The following is an 18,976-nucleotide window of genomic DNA, read 5'->3' on the forward strand; positions in this document are numbered from 1 at the left end:
TTGCTTCCGCATGTAACTCCTGGGAAAACATCCCAGGGAGGAAGAAGAAGCTGTAAAAAATGGGCTGGTATCAGACAGATGCTTCATCTGAGCTATGGGCCCCTGGCCGTCAGCCCCTGAGCATGGGGGTGGTTTGTACCAGGTCTTACTCCATCTCTGAGCTGAGCAGAGGAGAGGTCCTGAGCCTGTTTGAAAGAGGTTCTGCCACTTTCAAACTGGCCAAAAGACTAGGGATTTAAGATATTCCTCAATGAGAAGCTTTTGAAAAAGCATTTATTTCTTTGGCTATACTGGGTCTTAGTTGCTGCATAAGAGATCTTCCATCTTCTTTGTGGTAGGTTGAGATCTTTAGTTGTGGCATGCGGGATCTAGCTCCCAGACCAGGTATTGAACCTGGGCCCCCTGCATTGGGAATGAGGGGTCTTAGCGGCTGCACCACCAGGAAAGTCCCTCAGGGAGCAGCTTTTTAAAACACAGCAGTGGGTTCATATTTACTCACGTAAACAGAAGGATGAGAGTATGTGTGCAGAAAGGGGTTGGGATGTGAGGAGGTGTGGGGGTTGGCATTTATGTGGGGTAAGGAATCAGGCTGTCTGGGGACGAGGGGTGAGAACAGGATGTGTGAGTGGGAGTTGAGGATGAGGGTGTATGTGGGGGTGTATATAAAGTAGGCTGTTGGTGTGGGGGGATGGGGATAAAGGGACTGGGGGGAGGGATGGGCGTGTGTGTGGGTGGAGGTGGGATATTTAGTTGTAAGCTATGTGTGGAGTAGAGTGTGAAGGTAGACTTGGGCATGAGGGTGTGGAGGAGGGGGGTGAAGGCGTGTGTAGGGTCGGAGCCGGAGTAAGTGTATAATAGAGTGCGAGGGTATATGTAGGAAGTGGCAGTGGGTTATGAGGGTGTGTGGGGACCAAGCTATATGGAGGAGGTAGGAGTGTGTGTGTGTGTGTGTGTGTGTGTGTGTGTGTGTGTGTGTGTGTGTGTATGTGTTAGGTCATAATGGGGGGGAACCCGTGGCTCTACTCCAGGTAGCGCCCCCTGCTCCCCACCGACCTCTGCTGGGAACATGGTGGGCGGAAGACCCTGGTGGGTGGAGGAGCTCTGAGGCCGTTGCAGGGAAGAGGGCCCGGCCAGGGACTCGGCGTGACTCACTTTCACCTGCTGGGGGACCGAGCTTGCCCAGCATCTGCATCATGGCAGGACACGTGCGTCAGTCTGTACGACTTTGCTCTTATTAGGAAACACGGGAGGAATTTAAAATGAGAAGTGAAGCCGGGGATGGGGGAGGTTGGCTGGGAGTTACAAACAGTGAATCGCTTCACCCTCAGCGGCGGGGTCAGACTAAGGGACCAAGGTCATCATCGCCCTTCATCCCTGCCCTCTGTTCTGACAGCAGGCGGCTGTAGCCTCTCCATGTGAGAAAAGTAACTTGAGAAGTCACACGTACACTCGCACACACAGACCCCCCCCCCTCCAGACTCAGGCACACAGCCCACGTGCAGATGCAGAAAAGGGAGCCCCGAAGCACCTCCCAGCTGCCAGGCGGCCTCTGCAGCAGTAACTCTTTGTGCACTGCGGGCTGCTGCGGCTTTGCAGGGGAGGGATGCTGGCTTTTATGAATGGTAGCCAGGGAGGGGCTAATGTCATCCGCTCCTGATGTCAGCACGGTGAATGAAACACTTGGAAAGCGTAAAGGCTCAGGCACCCGGGAAGCAGATACCTTCTCAGATTGGCCCTCTGGGTGCAGCGTCTCTTGTTGACGAAATCACCGGTCCCATGTGTCACAGATAATCAATATACGTTAGATTTACATAAAAGAGCAACTGAGACTGCATGTGGAGTAACGCGCCTCTGCTTCTGGCACAGCCAGTTCTGCCCGAGAGCCCTTTCTGGCCAGGTGCTGGGGAAGGAAGCTGCAGACCCAGCATTGCGTTAGCATCTAACTGAGCCAGCCCGATGTTCTGCTTCTGCTGGCAGAATTCCTTGCTGAAGCTCCAAGCTGTGGAAACTGATCTGTGCTCTGCCTTTTTGACACACCAGGAAGAAGCTGCGCAGGTGCACGGAGTCAAGGACCCAGCCCCAGTGTCCACCCAGAGTGTACCTGCCGAAGGGGCAGGGGCTGCAGGTAAGAGGCTGGGCTCGGGGTCCTCATCTGTGCTCCCAGGATAGTTTCACCCCTTGCTGCTTCCCCTGAACCCGGCTCCTGTGGGAAACAGTGCCTGGTGCACTGGGGAGCTGGCAGGGAGCAGGGGGAGTTAAGACGTGCTGGAATCTAGATCTTTCTCTCTAGCTGGGGACCAGAGTCCCCAGAGATGGTGTCAGGTGAAAAGGCACCCATCATAAGTGGTCTTCATTTTCCTGTTTGGAGTCCTGTGATACACCCGTGGTTTGTTTATATTACTGGATTTAGATCATCTGGGCTGTGTTGAGACTCTCAATATTTTTGAGGGGTTGGGGAGTTTTAACATTGCTTGTTAGGTGATCCATCAACCCTGGGAAGGTGGAGGTGAATGATGTGGCTTCTTCTAATCCTATAGTGTCTTGTTCTGTCTCATTTTTTTTTTTAAGCATTAATTTTTGTTTTGATAAAGTCTCAAACTTGGGTCTCATTTGTCTGTTAGTTTCTCTGGTTTTAATCTCGCAGAGAGTAGGTTGGCTAGCAAGCAGAAGGTGAACAGATGCTCCCAGGAAGACTTCAGTGTGAAAGAAATAGTAAATTTACATGAGTAGAAATGAGAGCACAGCATATCTTTTATAACACCAGTGGGTCAGAGGTTTGCAGACTGGTTTCTGCTTGGATGGTAGAAATAGGTTTAGGTGAGCTTGCTTCATGAAATATCCTTTAGGAATGGAAGGAAAAAATTTACAAAGGTAATGTATTTCAATACCATTAGCAATAGTGCGTTGAATACCATACTGTTTAAATCAGACCCACGTGGTCTACGTAGGCAAAACAGTCATCTTCAATGTTTAAATATGTATTAGTGGCTAATAATAGCTAGTAGTAGTAGCCACTATTATTGTCGAAGACTTTCTATGCTCAGGCACTGTTGTAAACTTCATAGTTATTAATTTAAACCCTTAAACCTGTGAAATAATACTATTCATAGTAAAGACACTGAGGCCTAGTGTGACCCTACTTGTAAGTGATAAATTATTTCCCTATGTATGTAGATGGCCACTTGGTTGTCTTGTTATGTGGTGAGCTCCTCGGCTCTGTTAGCCATTGTGTTTGGATGAGATGCAAGTAAAATTGGTCAAGAGCCAATTAGGGATTTGAGTCAAATGACTAGACAATGCCCTTCTTTTTCCACCAACCCCCTATTCCACTCTCTGTAAACAAGCAACATAGAAACATAGAATTCCCAAGCCAAATACAAGTTAATTTTTGAATTATCTGATGTTCACAAGTATCTGATAAGGACCATTCAATATAATATTTGTTGCATGTTGGATATGTGTATGTGTATTTGTGTGTGTATATATATATATATAAAATATATATATTTTATCATGACTTTTGTGTGTAAATGTATCTTATTTTTTCCAAAGGTTGGTAGTAGTTTTATATGTTCTCACTCTTGATGGAGAGGATTTTGAACCAACTTATTAATGCATTCTTTATTAAATAGAGATGTATACCCTGGTGGCTCAGTCAGTAAAGAATCTACCTGCAATGCAGGAGACCTGGGTTCGATCCCTAGGTCAGGAAGATCCCCTGGAGTAAGAAATGGCAACCCACCCCAGTATTCTTGCCTGGAAAATCCCGTGGACAGAGGATTATAGTGGCAGGCTATAGTCCACGGGGCCCCACGAGTCAGAAATGACTTCATGACTAAACTGCAACCACCGCATTTATGTGGGGATCGCCCATATGAAGGAGCCATCAGCATATTCCGGCTTAGCTGTCAAATAATAGGAACGGGCAGAAGCTTCCTTACAGAGGAGCTTTGTGGGCTGGACGTTGGGTTTTCTAAAATGTAGGTGAATGTGAGATATTCCAGTCTTTCTGAGAGAGTTTATGAAACAGAAAAGTTTCCACTCTGTGTGTGTGTGTGTGTGTGTGTGCGTGTGCACACACACATACACACACACTGGGCAGGGACAGCTCCTGCAAGTTTGCAAAGGTAAAACCCATCTTGATGTTTTTTGGCCTTTGCAGAGCTTATGAATAAGGAGTCTCGTTTAGCTAAATCGACTGCATGGGAATCGATGCAGGGAAAGTGAAGTCCCAGCCATTGTATTGGACCTTGGCACATGCTTCTTTTTTATTTTACTTTTTTAAAAATCCCTTTGAAACAATCTAGAAATCACTTACTAGATGTTTTCAGGGAAGTAAGGAGTCTGTCTCTTCATGTGGTAAGAATGTTGCCAAAGTGATGAGCATGAAAGAAGCTTTCACAGTTCAGCTTATGGGGTGGTTCCGGCTCACTGGCTTCCAAGACACACTCTTATAGGAAGGCTATACACGCTCCAGTCCACGTGTTACTCGGAAGGGAGAAATTTATGTTCACGCTAGATCAGCATTTCTTCACTCTGGGCTTATGGCTGGGTTTCTGGAGAGATCTCTGAACTCCTGGAAACTGTAGTTGTGCGCATGCCTAAAGCCCCGATGATAGTGTTATAGCATAGATGAGCACAGATGCCATAAGTCTATCAAAGATTATGGTAACTTAAAATAATATTTTTCTCTTAAAGTCTAGAATCTAGCCCTGGGCCTTAGATGTCTGCAAATATTGGATTAGTAATAGTTAATGTTACTATTTGGTATAATAAGGACAAAATCCAGCAAGTGATTTTTATAGAAATATCTCAATGTAATAGGCAGCTAATTAACCTTTCAAAGCAAACATTCACAAATATAAATTGTTGTGATTTATATTGGTTTCAGTCTTACTTGAAATTTGATTTAAGGCATGACTTAAGTTGTTTATTTATTTTAAACATGAAAGTTAAATTTATTTATTTACTCTTTTGGCCACACCATGTGGCTTGTGGGATCTTAATTCCCCGACCAGGGGTTGCTTGGGCCCTCAGCAGTGAGAGCGTGGAGTCCTAATCCATGGACCTCCAGACAATTCCCTAAAGTTGTTTAACATTTATGGAGGGCATCTGAAATGATAGTCTGAGCAAAATTTTGTATCCTTTATGTCTTTGATCTTAAATGAAAATATTGAGTTTTAACTTGAATTTACAGAATACAAAGATTCATCTCATCTAGCAAAATATCTGAGATGCTCCCTGTTCTAGAAATGCAATTACAAACTGCACTTGCAGTAAGAGCAGATTTTATGACACCCTGAAGGGGCACTGTGTTCTAGAGAGTGTTAGTGAACCTTCCCTCACATCACAGTTACCAGGAAGCTTTTATACCTGGGTTTCTCAGTCTTCATCTCTAGACACTCAAGGGTTCGAAGTCCTAGAGTCTTTATATTTCATTAATGTTTTCAAGTACTGGAAGCCACTATTTAAGTGGATAGTATCTTAAATTATGAGAGGGAAAAGGTCAGGTTCTCTTAGGTTCTCTTTGACTTAGTTTCATCCACAGGTAGAAGCTTACAGACCACATGGATTTGCAGGGTCTGTGAGCAGTTGGCTCAGTGCGTTTACTTCAGGAGGAGAAAGGTGCTCAAGCTGGAGCTCGAGATGGGCAGGATGGGGACAGATCTGAGGGAGGTAACAACGTTTAGAAAAAAGTGATAGAATGGTTGCCAGTTTCAGGGCAGTGCCAGGGCTGTGCTGAGGGTCACTGACTGCCCCGGTTTTAGCACTGAAAGTCCCACTGCTGGGGGACCCTCAGTTCCGGGCAGTCCAGGACAGTTGGTCACCCTGCCTGTGCGCTGCAGACTGCATAATGTGAGATGGGAAGCCACATGGTGCTAAGGGCCCAGATCCCTCTAACTGAATCGATAGCCTCTTACAGTTGAAGCAGACGTTTCCACCGGACATTAAAAAGCTCCTGTTCTGGTGTTGTTGATTGGAAAATAGAATGAGGATTGTCTTTTCAGCTTTTCATCATTTTCAACATGTGTAGAAGGACTATTTGACGTTGTTCCACATGACTAAGTATAGTAATGCCTGTTCTGTTTGAGCACAGGTGATGGAGTTTTTAGTATAAGCTATCACTGGAGACTTATTACTAGAAATAATAGGTCCAGGGACTTCCCTGGTGGTCTAGTGGTTAAGCTTCCATGCTTTCACTGCAAGAGACACAGGTTTGATCCCTGCTTGAGGAACTAAGATCTTGCATGCCTGGCCAAAAAGAAATTCGAAAGCAATGCATAATTAATTGCTTTATTCTAAAATCTTGATTTTCAAGTTGAAATTTTCATTTGGCTAAGAGCCTTGTTGCTAACGTTGATTGTCAAACAATGCTCACATCATATATCTAGGTGCTGCTTTTGCTGCTGTGTGCTCAGTTGTATCCAACTGTCTGTGACCCCATAGACTGTAGCCTGCCAGGCTCCTTTGTCCATTGAATTTTCCAGGCAAGAATACTGGAGTTGGTTGACATTTCCTACTCCAGGGGGTCTTCCCGGCACAAAGACTGGACCTGCATCTCTGGTGTCTCCTGCATTGGCAGGCAGATTCTTGACCACTGCGCCACCAGGGAAACCTATATCTGGGTACAGTCTGTAATTTTTCCCAAAAGAATCCTGCATAGTCTGCAGATTTCTTCCTAATTGTTGGAGTTGAAATGGGGCAGAGTCAAAGAGGACCTGACTTTCTCTGTCATATTTCAAGACACTGTCTATTTAACCAGACATTCTCACTTGGCAGGGCTTATTAAATGTACAGTCGTCTGGGCTGTCCACCGTGATACAAAATTAAAGTGTAGAGATGAGGCCTGAAAATCTCCATGTTTGCAAAGCTCCTGTTGATGATTCTGCTGTTCAGGGAGATTCGGGAACACTTTGTGGAACTCAGTATTCCTGCAAGGGCACCATGCAAGTTGTTATTGCTGAAGGTGAAGTTTATAATTGGATTTCAGGAACAGGGAGCACCTCAGGTCTCCCATGAGGTGGGTCTGATTATCCACATAATGTTCCATCCTATCTGGCAGCAGCCCTCAGAAATAGTCTTTGAAAGTCAGTATGAGGGACTCTTCAAGACCTCAACCTCAGAAGTGCCCAGAACTCCTAATATCTTTTAGAAACTTCATACACTGAGTTCGTGTTTGTGGATGTATTATTTCTAAATCCTTCTTGAACCTTTTTATGTTGTTTAGTATGTAGCACTGAGGTACTCTAACTAGAAAATGGCAATCACCGTAGAGAGCAGTACTTCATCTTCTTGTTCTAAGCTGGGTCCTTTAAAACAGTGGTCTTCTCCCCTCTCCCGCACTCTGACCCTCTGCCTTCAGGACATTCAGCAACATCTGGAGATATTGTTTTGGTGTCATAGCTGGAGTGTGAGTGCCAGTGGCATCTAGTGGGTAGAGTCCAGAGGTCCTGCTGAACATCCTTCAATGTATAAGACAAGCCATGACCCCGGCACTGCCCCAACAAATTGTTATCTGGTCCAAAATGTCAAGAGTGCCAGGGTTTAGAAACTCTGCTTTGAAGGTCTTTAAATGAATAATATCAACCTTAGCTAACAATGACCTCTTCTTGTGCACCAGGCATTGTTTCATGAATTTTCTTACTTTATCGCCACAACCACCCTAGGAGGCATTATTATCCCCAGATGAAAGATGAGGAAATGAACTGGGAGACTGGATGTAACTCGTAGACGGTCCCACAGTAGTGAGTGGTGGCGGGTGCTGGGAGGAAAGGGAAGGAGTGGGGAAATCTCCCCAATCAGACTCCACCGTCTGAGCGTTTCACATGCTGTTTCCTTTGCCATCCTAAATACAAAGTCCACATAGTTCTAATATTCTTGAACTTGAAATTGAGCCCAAAGGCAGCCTAGGTACACGCTGTACAACTAATATGCTTTAAAGTCATTTTTAAAGTACATCCCTGACTATTTTGCTAGAATAAAAACATCTAGATTTGTAGTTGATTAACTACTGCAGGCCCTCTGTTCCTGGAGGCATTTCAGCTCCCCTGATCTTAACCATCTCTGGACCCCCTTGCCTTTCTCATGTGTATTTACCTGACCCACATAGTGTTTTCCAGATTAAATGAAACAGTAGAATTTTATTTGTACATGTGGGCACAGGTACTATACTTTTGCCAAATGATACTATCGGGGGAAATTGGGCAAAGTGTACAAGGGATATGTCTACAATTTCTCACAACTACCCATGAAACTATGATGACCTAAATAAAAAAAGAATTAATACCTAAAAACATGGGCAGGGGGAGAGTTTCATCAACTATTCAAAAAATAATTATGGTTGTTGGATTGCTTTCCGTACTCTTCCTAGAAATATGTACATTGTTTTCTTGACCTTTTTGTCACATCTTATAGTCTATAAAAGCTCCAAAAATCCCATTTTCTATCAAACTAATAGTTTACTGCTGATTATCTGTTAAGTGTGGATGGGTTAGTTTTCTTCACTGGCCCACACTGAGGGTCATCTGTCCTTATTGACCTTCCTCCTGGTTTGTGAGCTTCTTCTGTGGTTGCTTTGCATTTTACTCTTTGAAAAATACTAACATCATCTGCAAACTCAGACTCACAACTCTATTTTTGCTTCTATGTTGTTTTTGAAATATGAAGAAAGATTAATTCAGGATCCATTAGCAAGGATTAGTACTGACATGTCTCTCATAAAGATACTAATTCAACCCTGTTCTTTGGGGCCTATTAGTAAGTGAATTTTTTTATCCATTACAAAACATTTAGCCCAATCATCATTTGGTTTTGTTTTTAAATAACGTTTGGTATGAACACCATGCTGTAGACTTCTTGAAAGCCCAAATGAATTATATTCATTGGTTTTGTCTTGCTCAGAAACATAGCTCTTTGTAGAACTTGATACGCTTCTTGGGTAATCTTGGACAGGTTATTTGACCTCTGTGCCTCAGTTTTCTTTTCTTTGAAAAGGGAAAAAGGATAGTATCTACCTCTTAGGATTGTTGCGAGGATGGCGTAGCATAATACATATCAGGTTTTTAGCATCTCACCCGGGGTAAATGCTCAATAAATGTCAGTGATCATTATTTAAAAAGCTGGCCATTCAGAGCTTATATCGCCTTTTCTCCAGTTGATAATGCTTGCATTTGTCTTTAAATGTCTACTTTATTATAATTGCTGATGACTTGCAAGGTGTGGAAATGACATTTAGCACTGTTTATTCCCTAGGTCCTCTCTCGAGTCCTGTATTTGATTGACATTGTACTAGTTCTCTTAAGCAAAAGGTATTTATGACAGCATTAATCCGTCATAAATACCTTTTGCTTAAGGGAATCAAGAGCTGATGGTTGAATAATTACCTCTTATTAAAGTTGAAACTACATTCATTACCATAAAATCTATCCTGTGCTACACCTATGACATAACTTGGGTAGAAAAGATCTTTACTGTTAACAAATTTTCTCTGATGCTTTTATCACCGTCTTCATAGTCTCTGAAACAGGGAGCTTCACAATAATCCTTGTTTTCCAAATAAAGCATTTTTTTAAAAAAATCATAGATGACAATATAATTATCTGATAGCCATTTCTATAATTGCCTTATAAATAAAAATCTCGCAGCCTGAACCATCTGGTAATTATTTTAAAAATTTTTAAGTTCAATTTTTTTTTTACAGTTATTTCCATTTTATTTTATTTTATTTTAAATTTTTATTTTTACTTTATTTTACTTTACAATACTGTATTGGTTTTGTTCAATTTTAAAGTCAGGCCAAGAACTGTGGTGGATTATGTTATTGTCCCATTTATACTCACTATACTGTTTATAGAGAATCTGAGTTTTGAAGAGGCTCATCTGGCCAAGGACATAATAGCTGTGAACAAGTGGCATCTCAGACCAAGCTTAGGACTCTGACTGCAGAGCCTAGACTTTTAATCTGTGCACTTATACATGTGTTAGGTTTTCAAGTAACAGATCTTATTTTTAAGAGGTTTTAGGTTTATACAAAATTGAGCATACAGTACAGAGAGTTGTCATATGCCCCTTTCCCCTGCACATCATTTCTCATATGTTATAGTTATTTTAAAAGCCTCCTTCCTGCTCATTCATTCTTTCATGCTTATGAAGAATAGTCTGGAAGAGATCAGACAGTTTGCCTAGATGCTCAGTGTCTGACAGCGCTCTGAACAACCCCCAGGCCCGAGGTGGACAACCTCCTCTGTCTCTTCCAGTTCCCTAGAATCATACTTCTCTGTGTCTCTGTGGAGGAACTGCAGGCACAACTTTTTGGACTTAATTTTTCATGATATTGAATGAGCCTATGAAGATACAGTCTGCTCTGAAGGCTGGAGTCTCTTTCTGTAGTCTTCCCGTTTGCCTTGTGTATAATTTCCTTTTGCTTTTCAAAGCACATTGGCTCATTAATTAAAACCTTCTTTTGAAAATGGGTCTTGCTACCTTAACTGCAGATTTTTATCAGCTGTCCCATTGAGATGTTCAGTTGTGCAGGAATCAGCTAGAACATGCAGAAAGCTGTTTAGGCTGAGAAATGATCAGCATTCCAGCAACCAGCTTTCCCCATGTACCAGGAGGATGCTTCTGAATCTTGGACGCTCACAGGTGTTACTTGCTCTTTGTCCTCCCCACTCCTCTGCCCCCCACAGCTTAGCTGAGCACTTGGCTCCACTTTGTGACACGTGGAAGGGAAAAGATGTTTTCAGAGATTAGACCCTGTTCATCAGCCATTTCCCTTGATTATTTCTCAGTGGTTCTTTGACAGTATGCATATAGGTGACGAAGTTAAATCTTGAATAATGAGAAGAAAGTGAAAACATTCATCGAGTCCCTTGGTTAGACTTGTCTAGAAGGTCATTTCTTCTTTTCTCCCCAAATTGTTTATTTGGTTTGGTGCTTGCTGTATAGACAGAGAAGGCAATGGCACCCCACTCCAGTACTCTTGCCTGGAAAATCCATGGATGGAAGAGCCTGGTAGGCTGCAGTCCATGGGGTTGTGAAGAGTCGGACATGACTGAGCGACTTCACTTTCACTTTTCACTTTCATGCATTGGAGAAGGAAGTGGCAACCCTCTCCAGTGTTTTGCCTGGAGAATCCCAGGGACGGGGAAGCCTGATGGGCTGCCGTCTATGGGGTCGCTGAGTCGGACATGACTGAAGTGACTTAGCAGTAGCAGCAGCAGCTGTATAGAAGCTGCTTCCAAAAATATGAATGATCCCTGCCCCAGGTGTTCTCCAGAACAATGCAAAGTATGGAATTCTTCTGTTTCTCAACATGACAGAAATCCAGCAGTCTGACCTTGTCCTTGGTGGGTCCTGCTACTCTATCCCACAGCACAGTTCTGAGTTTGGGCAGAAGTCACTAACATCCAAAGGCCTCAGGCTGCCTCAGGTTAGAAGTTTACTTCCACTGCAGAATAGACTCAACCTTGTCACCCTGCCTCGCCTGCCTTCTCACCCACCCCAGCAGCATGGTGTCTATGTGCCATGTGTGCTAAGTCGTGTTCAAGTCTTTGCAACCCTGTGGATGGACTATAGCCCACAGGCTCCTCTGTCCATGCGATTTCCCAGATGAGAATACTAGCGTCGTTGTCATTTCCTTTTCCAGAGAGAGTGTCTTTGGTTTTCTTCTTTTTCTTTCTCCACGACTTTCTGGCTGCTCCTTTTTCTCAGGTACTACCTTACCGCTTTGTCTTCCTGTGTCTCCATTCAGTCTAGTTGGGGTACTTTCCTTTGCTAAGCCAGTTACCATGTGCAATGAAAGCATATTTAAGATATTTACTGAAATTCATCTAGACATTTAAATTTGTTGGATATTACTCTAGTACTGAAACTTTGGGTGAGTTCAAACTGTTTATACCTCCCAAAATGATACCGTAAACAACATATTAGCAGAACGACACTGTAATTTTCCTTTGTTTGGGCCTGTGTTGATACTACCTTTTTTAAACCGGAGGTCATTTAGTCCTCATTGTTTACCATTTAAACAGTGAAAATACTTAAAAAGAGCCATAAAAGTGTCTTATCAGGGTGCATGTAAGTTATAGGTTTTCTAAAATAATTGATAACAGTATATCCTGAAGATTTATGTACTTCAGCATTATGTGTACTTGGCAGAAAGTGTTGCATATGTTAGATATAATAGCAGTCACTCAAGAAAACAATATTCCAGAATTGTCTTTCCATAATTCTCTAGGGAACAGGAGTGATAGTATTAAATTTATCTTAAGAACTACTAAAAAACCTAAAATGTGGGTTACTATTTACTGATGGAAAGTTTTTTAAATTAATTTTTATTGGAGTATATTTGATTTACAATGTCATGTTAGTTTCTGTTGTACAGCAAAGTGAGCCAGTTACACATAAACATATATCCACTCTTTCTTAGATTCTTTTCCCATATAGGTCATTACAGAGTGTTGTGTAGAGTTCTCTGTGCTATACAGTAGGTTCTCTTTAGTTATCTAGGGGCTTCCCAGGTAGCTATGGGCTAGTGGTAAAGTGCTGGTACAGGAGACCTGGGTTTGATCCCTGGGTCAGAAAGATCCCCTGGAGGAGGACATGGCAACCCACTCCAGTATTCTTGCCTGGAGAATCCCGTGGACAGAGGAGCCTGGCAGACTACAGTCCATGGGGTCACAGAGTCAGACGTGATTGAAGTGACTAAGCACACTTTATATATAGTAATAAATATGTGTTCATCCCAATCTCACAATTTATCCCTCCTCCTTTTCCCCCTTAGTTTTGTTTTCGACATCTGTGAGACTGTTTTGTTTTATAAATAAGTTCATTTGTATCAGTCTTTTAGATTTATGTAAGCAATGTCATATGATAACTATCGTGTGATAGTTATGTCTTTCTGAGAGTGTGACACTCTCTAGGTCCATCCATGCTGCTGCAAATGGCATTGCTCCCACCTTTTTATGGCTGAGTAATAGTCCATTGTATAGGTGTGCTACGCCTTCCTATCCATTCCTCTGCCGATGGACCTTTAGGTGCTTTCGTCTCCTGGCTGTTACAAACAGTGTTGCAATGAACATGCTTCTTTTCAGCTTTAACTGATGGAAATTTAACTAGGAAGTTGCAACCAAAAATGCAGAGGCAAGGAATAAGTTTAGATCTGAGCTGAGGCTTCTTGATCAATGTAATTTTCTGGTTTTCAGGAAGGATTTTGGAATTTCTCATTGCTCACCTGATGCAGTGCCCAGATCTGCTGGTGGTTCATTGGAATTGAAGTCAGTAATTGGCTCCTTCAAAATAAAAATGATGCACATTACCCCGCCCCCTACTCCAGAAGCATGGTGTAAATGGTGAAGTGCATACTGAGGTCAGACCCAGTTAGAATATGTCTCCAGAGCTCCTCCCTATGCGTGTATAGGGCCTGCTGGGCACCTCCCCCTGGATGATCAAAAGTGCCTCCCAACTCAGCGCATCCAGAACCAAACTCATTTCCCCTCTGGCTCCCCTTTTCAGTTTCCTAACTAGGTCAAAGATACCGTTGTAAATTCCAACAACAGCTGTCATTTATGAGTTCTGTGTCATTGATGCGTTATTATGCCCCCTTCCCTAGGCACTATACAAAGCACTTGAGGTTCCTTATGTTTTTAAAAATCCTTCTAACAGTTTGTGATGTAGATACTGATATCATTTTCACTTGAAAAAGATGGGGAAGCTGATATTGAGAAAGATTGAATAATGTGTCCCAAGTCACACATCTGCCAAAGAATCAACTTGATCTAGGTGTTTCTGAAACTGTAGACAATGTTTTTAGCCTTGATGGCGAACTGCTCCTTGAGATCTGCAGGGTGCTTGCCATGGAGCCCAGCCTTGCTTTCACCATGACAAATTCCTCACCCCTGTTGCTCCCTGATGTTTCCGGTGACTGTCTACAGAAGCTGGCACATAAAATCCTACTAGGAGTGCCAACCTTGTGCCATTTGGTAGCTTATCAGCTTCATTCACCCAGAATGTGTCTTCATCTGTCCTTACTTTTAGCCAACCATCCTCACCGTAGAGACACTGCTTCCCTCCCAGTGGTCTCTGAGCAGACAAGCTCATCTGTTTCCCTAGGCTTAGTTCTTGGGATGACTTCAAGCTCTCAGTGTATTTAGCCATTTAAATTCAACACACTCTATAACTGAATCCATTATGTATCCATCAGATGCTTTGAGTTTGTTTCTTGGTTGTGTTTCGGTGGCCCTTTTCATGACGAGGCTGCCAAGAACTCTGATGCTTGAGCTTCATTAGAGTCGTGTACATGTTTCTGCCTTATTTAGTTTTTAATACCATTGAAGGCTGATGTTTGGCATTTTGCGATGTATCTCAGTGCTACATATTGGCCCACTAGGATGGGCAAACCCAGAAGCACAAATTAACAATCCACAAGTCTAGGTCTAATTTGTAACTCAGATCTCAGCAGTCCATCTCAAGTGGGTACAGACAGAGATTTATTTAAATCTTAAATCACTTTATTTATTTACTTTATAATTAAAGTTTTTATTGAAGTATAGTTGATTTACATTTGAATCGCTTAAGAATTCACATTGGAAAAATATATTTTAAAAATCTGATTCATGTAACAGCTGTAAATAGCATCTGTTTTGGGGTTGCAGCCAGCTCAGAAATGGGGTCTGGTCTTCACACCCGATGATAATGACTTGTCTCCGTTGTGGCCCCTACTGCTCAGTGAGCAGGCTGCCAGGAATTCTCTCTGGCCTGCAGGGTTGGAGACGTGGAGTCTTCTGCCTCAGGCATTGGTCAGACCCCCTGACCCCGACTGGAGTCATACCACCTTCCTTCCTGAATGTAAAATGAAGATCACATTACTGCCAGCCTCGTGTGGTTATTTTGAAGATTAAATCCTTGCAGAAACTCTAACTGGAAGTTTGAGGACATAGTGAGTCACTGCATAACTAATAGATATGATTATTATTCTTATTTACACGTAAGAAGTGGCAGGAGGTACAATATGTCGAGGGTGTGCTGGCTCTCATTTCCCACAGTAACCCTGTATGGACTCTTTGTGGAGCTGGTGCTCAGTAAGAGAGGACCATATTCAAATTCCTTATGTTGATAATTGTTAAAAAATGATGGTGAGATTATGTGCATTTTAAGTGTCAGTGATACACTATTGTTAACTATAGGTGTGATGTCGTACAGAGGATCTCCTCTGACTTTTCTGTCACAGCCCTGTCAGATGATCTAAACAAGGATGTGGAGAGAAATCAGGGAACACCCTGGAGCCCCAGAAGAAAGTATGAGCACCCCACATCCTGGTTCCCAGGCCCTCCCTCTGAACCATACTACATCACAGCATGGACCTTGGCGAGCTGCCCCTTGCTTTGAAAGCGCGTTCCCGGGGTCCCAGCAGAAGCCACTCAAGTTTAATATTGCCGTAAGCTTCTCCCTGTTGGGGAGCCGGGTCTGCAAGTGGAGGCCTGGGCTGTGTTCCCAGGATGGCAGCAATGCTGGTTGGCACTAAGGTTGCCCTGGCTTCTTCTGAGCAAGGAGCTCAATGACTCTGTCTCCAATAGGCTTGTGCCCACCAGTTCAATTAAGCCACTTCTCAACTTAGATCCTGAGACAGAGAGCTCAGGTGCTACCCGATCACCAGTTTCTGACTGTCGCTTTGCAGCTGGACACGTTGGGATCTTCCGGGACCACCACCTCCTTCAGTGGTGATCTGTGGGGAAGAGAGGTTGTGATGTTAATGGCACAAAAAATGCCACAAAAACTAGATGCCGCTTACATGGAGAGTTACAGTTAGAATTGCTGCACAGCTCAAAACAAGCCCTTCACAGTGGCCTGTGGTTCTCTGAAGTCACGTCTTAGGCTTCTGTGAGTTTTAGAGGTTGAGCTCTTTGTTCACCCCCACGTTAGTCATATGCCTAGGACCTCAAGTGCCCCCATTCATTATAAAGCACCGCCGAGAGGCTCCTGGCCTCTTAGTTTTTACCATGGCCCCGCAGCTGAGCTGAAGGCCAAAGATCCTTTCCATTTCAGCAAAAAATATGCTGGTCCCAGGTGCTTGATAAAGATCTTTCTCTTCTTCATCGTTAATACCAAATGATACTACCCAGAAATAGGTACCATGAATAAAATGGATTTCTTCTTGGAGTCTAATGGTTTAAGAAGAGGATTTGGTGAGGCACTCAGACACTCCTTGGTGGATGTTGAAGGTCATTGTAGTGCATGCTGTCATTCATGTTACTCCTTAGGGCTCCCTCCAAATGGCAGTGTTTTCTGGCTAAATTACTCTTAGCAAGGGTGTCGCCTGTGGTGAGTTGTGTTAGTCACACTGCCTGTGGGCCTGGCTTTGGCATTCATCCGACTCCAGCTTTTCCCCAGCCCTCACCCCATTCATTTCTGACCAGCCTCAGGTACTGACAGAAGTGCTGCTGGCAAGCCCCAGAGGCCAGATAGGAGGCATTGTCCACCCTCCCAGCCTACAGCCAAACAGGGCAGAAGCTGCCTGCAAACAGACAAGCACTTAACCCAACCTTTGTTGCACAAAGCAAATTGCATTTCAAGCTCTAGAGAACATGAGCCATTCATTCTAAAGCTGGCTACGATTGGTCCAGTACTAAACTGTGATAAATGTTTGTTTTGGAAAAGTGAATTGTCAGTATTTTCAGATTCACTTATTCACCCAGAAAGGCTGTGTTTTTCCTCTTTCTTTAGGAAAGTCAGAATAGGAGAAAGCCTCGAGTTGTTCTAACCTGTTTTCTGGGCAAAACTGAGAAGGCTCTGACATCTTTTTGAGTAGCTCTGTACAGCACCGTAGGATGGAAGACGCTTAACTCAGCCACCCTGACTGGCATCCTCCTGTTCCCCATCCCCCTCCCCTCACCTGGGTAGCACAGGCGTGCCCTCCCTCTCTGGACTGACCCTGGTTGCGGAGCTAAAGAGCTTATTTAAAAGGGGAATGATCACAGAATTCAGGCAGAGAGATTGCCTCACCCAGGAGAGGGTTTAGAGCAGGTTTTGTTCTTGGTTTTTGTCCCAAATAAAATGGTAAGTCAAATTTTAGAGAAGAACTAGAATCATTTCTAATCACACCATGCTTTGTAGTTGCTATGTAGCTTCTTTGATCATTTAGTGTGTTTATTTGTACACAGAAATGTGTACCATCTTGTGCTGAAATGTGTGGTTTTCTCATTTAGCATGTTCTGAACATCAGTTCATGTACATAAGCAGAGTTCTCCATCAGGTTTAAGGCGTGCTGAGTAATTTTCTGTCTGGGGACTCCGCAGCCCTCTCTTTTCGGTTTGTTTTCTCTTTTCTCTTCCTGCCCACCAGCTCCTCTGCCTTCCTTCACTGGCAATTGTTATATCTATTCTCCCTCATCTTTTGCTCCAGTTATATGTAATTGTTTTTTCTTTTTCACTCTAACATTTTATAATATACTCTCTGACATATGTAAATAATATGAAATAAAGAGAGAATTTTTGTAGTTTGGGGCTATGCTGATGCTGTAATTTGGTCCGAAATAAGCTGCGTTTCCATTTTTGGTGTGTGTTGGTCTTGTAATATTTTCTGTCCAGGTTCTGTGAGACACAAACACGACAGTATTTTGAAAGGCCTTCATATCCCCAGAAGGAAGAAATGACAAAAAGGCGAGACATAGTGAATGTTGATGATCTTTGTTTAGGAACATGACAGTCACTTCTGGGATGCGATGATTTATCTTATTTCCTCAGCCCCTGCACCCGTGCACAGAGATGGGCAGAATGAAGCAGACAGCGCACCAGAAGACGTGCAGTCTGTTGAGACCAGCAGGCTGCTCTATCACATCACCGACGGCGACAACCCGCTGCTGTCGCCACGATGCTCCATCTTCAGCCAAAGCCAGAGATTCAACTTGGACCCCGAATCAGCCCCTTCTCCACCCAGCACTCAGCAGTTTATGATGTAAAAACATCTTGTTCTTATCTTCACTTCATACAGTTTTTAAATACTCCATTTATAAACTACAGTGAAGTGTGTGTCCAAAATAGAGCAAACATGCCTACCAAAAGCAGCTGCAGGCCCTGAACCATACATGGCAAAAAATCAGTGTACTTTCTAGCTAAGAATGCCGTTTGAAGCTTGCTTGTCTCAGAAGGAAACCGTTTCAAGACACAGTCTGCCCTATGGCTCACATGTTTGAATGTTTCTTATGAAATGACCAGAATCCTAAGAAATGTACACATGTGAATACCAGAAATGCCATTCTTGGTGAGCTCATTAAAGTATTATTTCTGTGTCCAGGAGTGGCCTCAATGGATGGATTGTGGCAATGCTTGGCAGGTTGTTCATCTCAATTTCTTCTTAGATTCTTGAAAAGTGGTAGCTTACAATAGCTCCCCCCCCCCAAAAAAAAAGGGAAACTGTGTTCTTTTTTTTTTTTTTAAGTTCCATTAGTAGTTTTGATGCATAGCTAAAATGAGTCTTCCCTTGACTAAATATATGTGCTGGGAATTCCTACATTCTCCTTAGTACCTCCTGCTGTCACTCATGAATTTATCCAGACCTTGTTCCAAGGACTGTCTACTGATGGACTTGAGGGAGTTAGTGAATTATTACTATTTTAAAGTATGTTAGATGAGAAAATAAACATGTTTTCTAGAGAGGCAATCCATTTCTTTTATCAGATTCACAAAGGCTCTATTATATCAAGAAAACTACTCATCTGAATCCTTTTTAAAAATATTGTTAGTCTGGGCTCAATCCCTGATGACTCAGATGTAAAGAATCCACCTGCCAATGCAGGAGATGTAAGTTTGATCCCTGAATCAGGAAGATCCCCTGGAAAAGGAAATGGCAACCCACTCCAGTGTTCTTGCCTGGAAAATCCCATGGGCAGAGGAGCTTGAATGGGGTACAGTCCTTGGGGCTGCAAAAGACTGATCACAGCATACATGCATGCCCTTTATTGAGGATAATGCCGTCTCATTAG

At 43.1% G+C, this 18,976-nt stretch overlaps 1 protein-coding gene across 5 annotated transcripts in view; it reads left to right on the top strand.

Annotated features, from left to right (window-relative positions):
- FAM13C (family with sequence similarity 13 member C) overlaps positions 1-18,976 on the top strand; it is a 137,016-nt gene that overhangs the window by 92,595 nt on the left and 25,445 nt on the right. For all 5 annotated transcript variants that reach the window (XM_068982561.1, XM_068982564.1, XM_068982562.1 and 2 more), the window contains 2 exons: positions 2,041-2,125; positions 17,739-17,949. In XM_068982561.1, the coding sequence (XP_068838662.1) occupies positions 2,041-2,125; positions 17,739-17,949 (296 nt within the window). The remainder of the gene's footprint in view (positions 1-2,040; positions 2,126-17,738; positions 17,950-18,976) is intronic.

This window comes from Capricornis sumatraensis, chromosome 10 (genome assembly GCF_032405125.1).
Source record: "Capricornis sumatraensis isolate serow.1 chromosome 10, serow.2, whole genome shotgun sequence".
In the NCBI taxonomy this organism is placed as follows: Eukaryota; Metazoa; Chordata; class Mammalia; order Artiodactyla; family Bovidae; genus Capricornis; species Capricornis sumatraensis.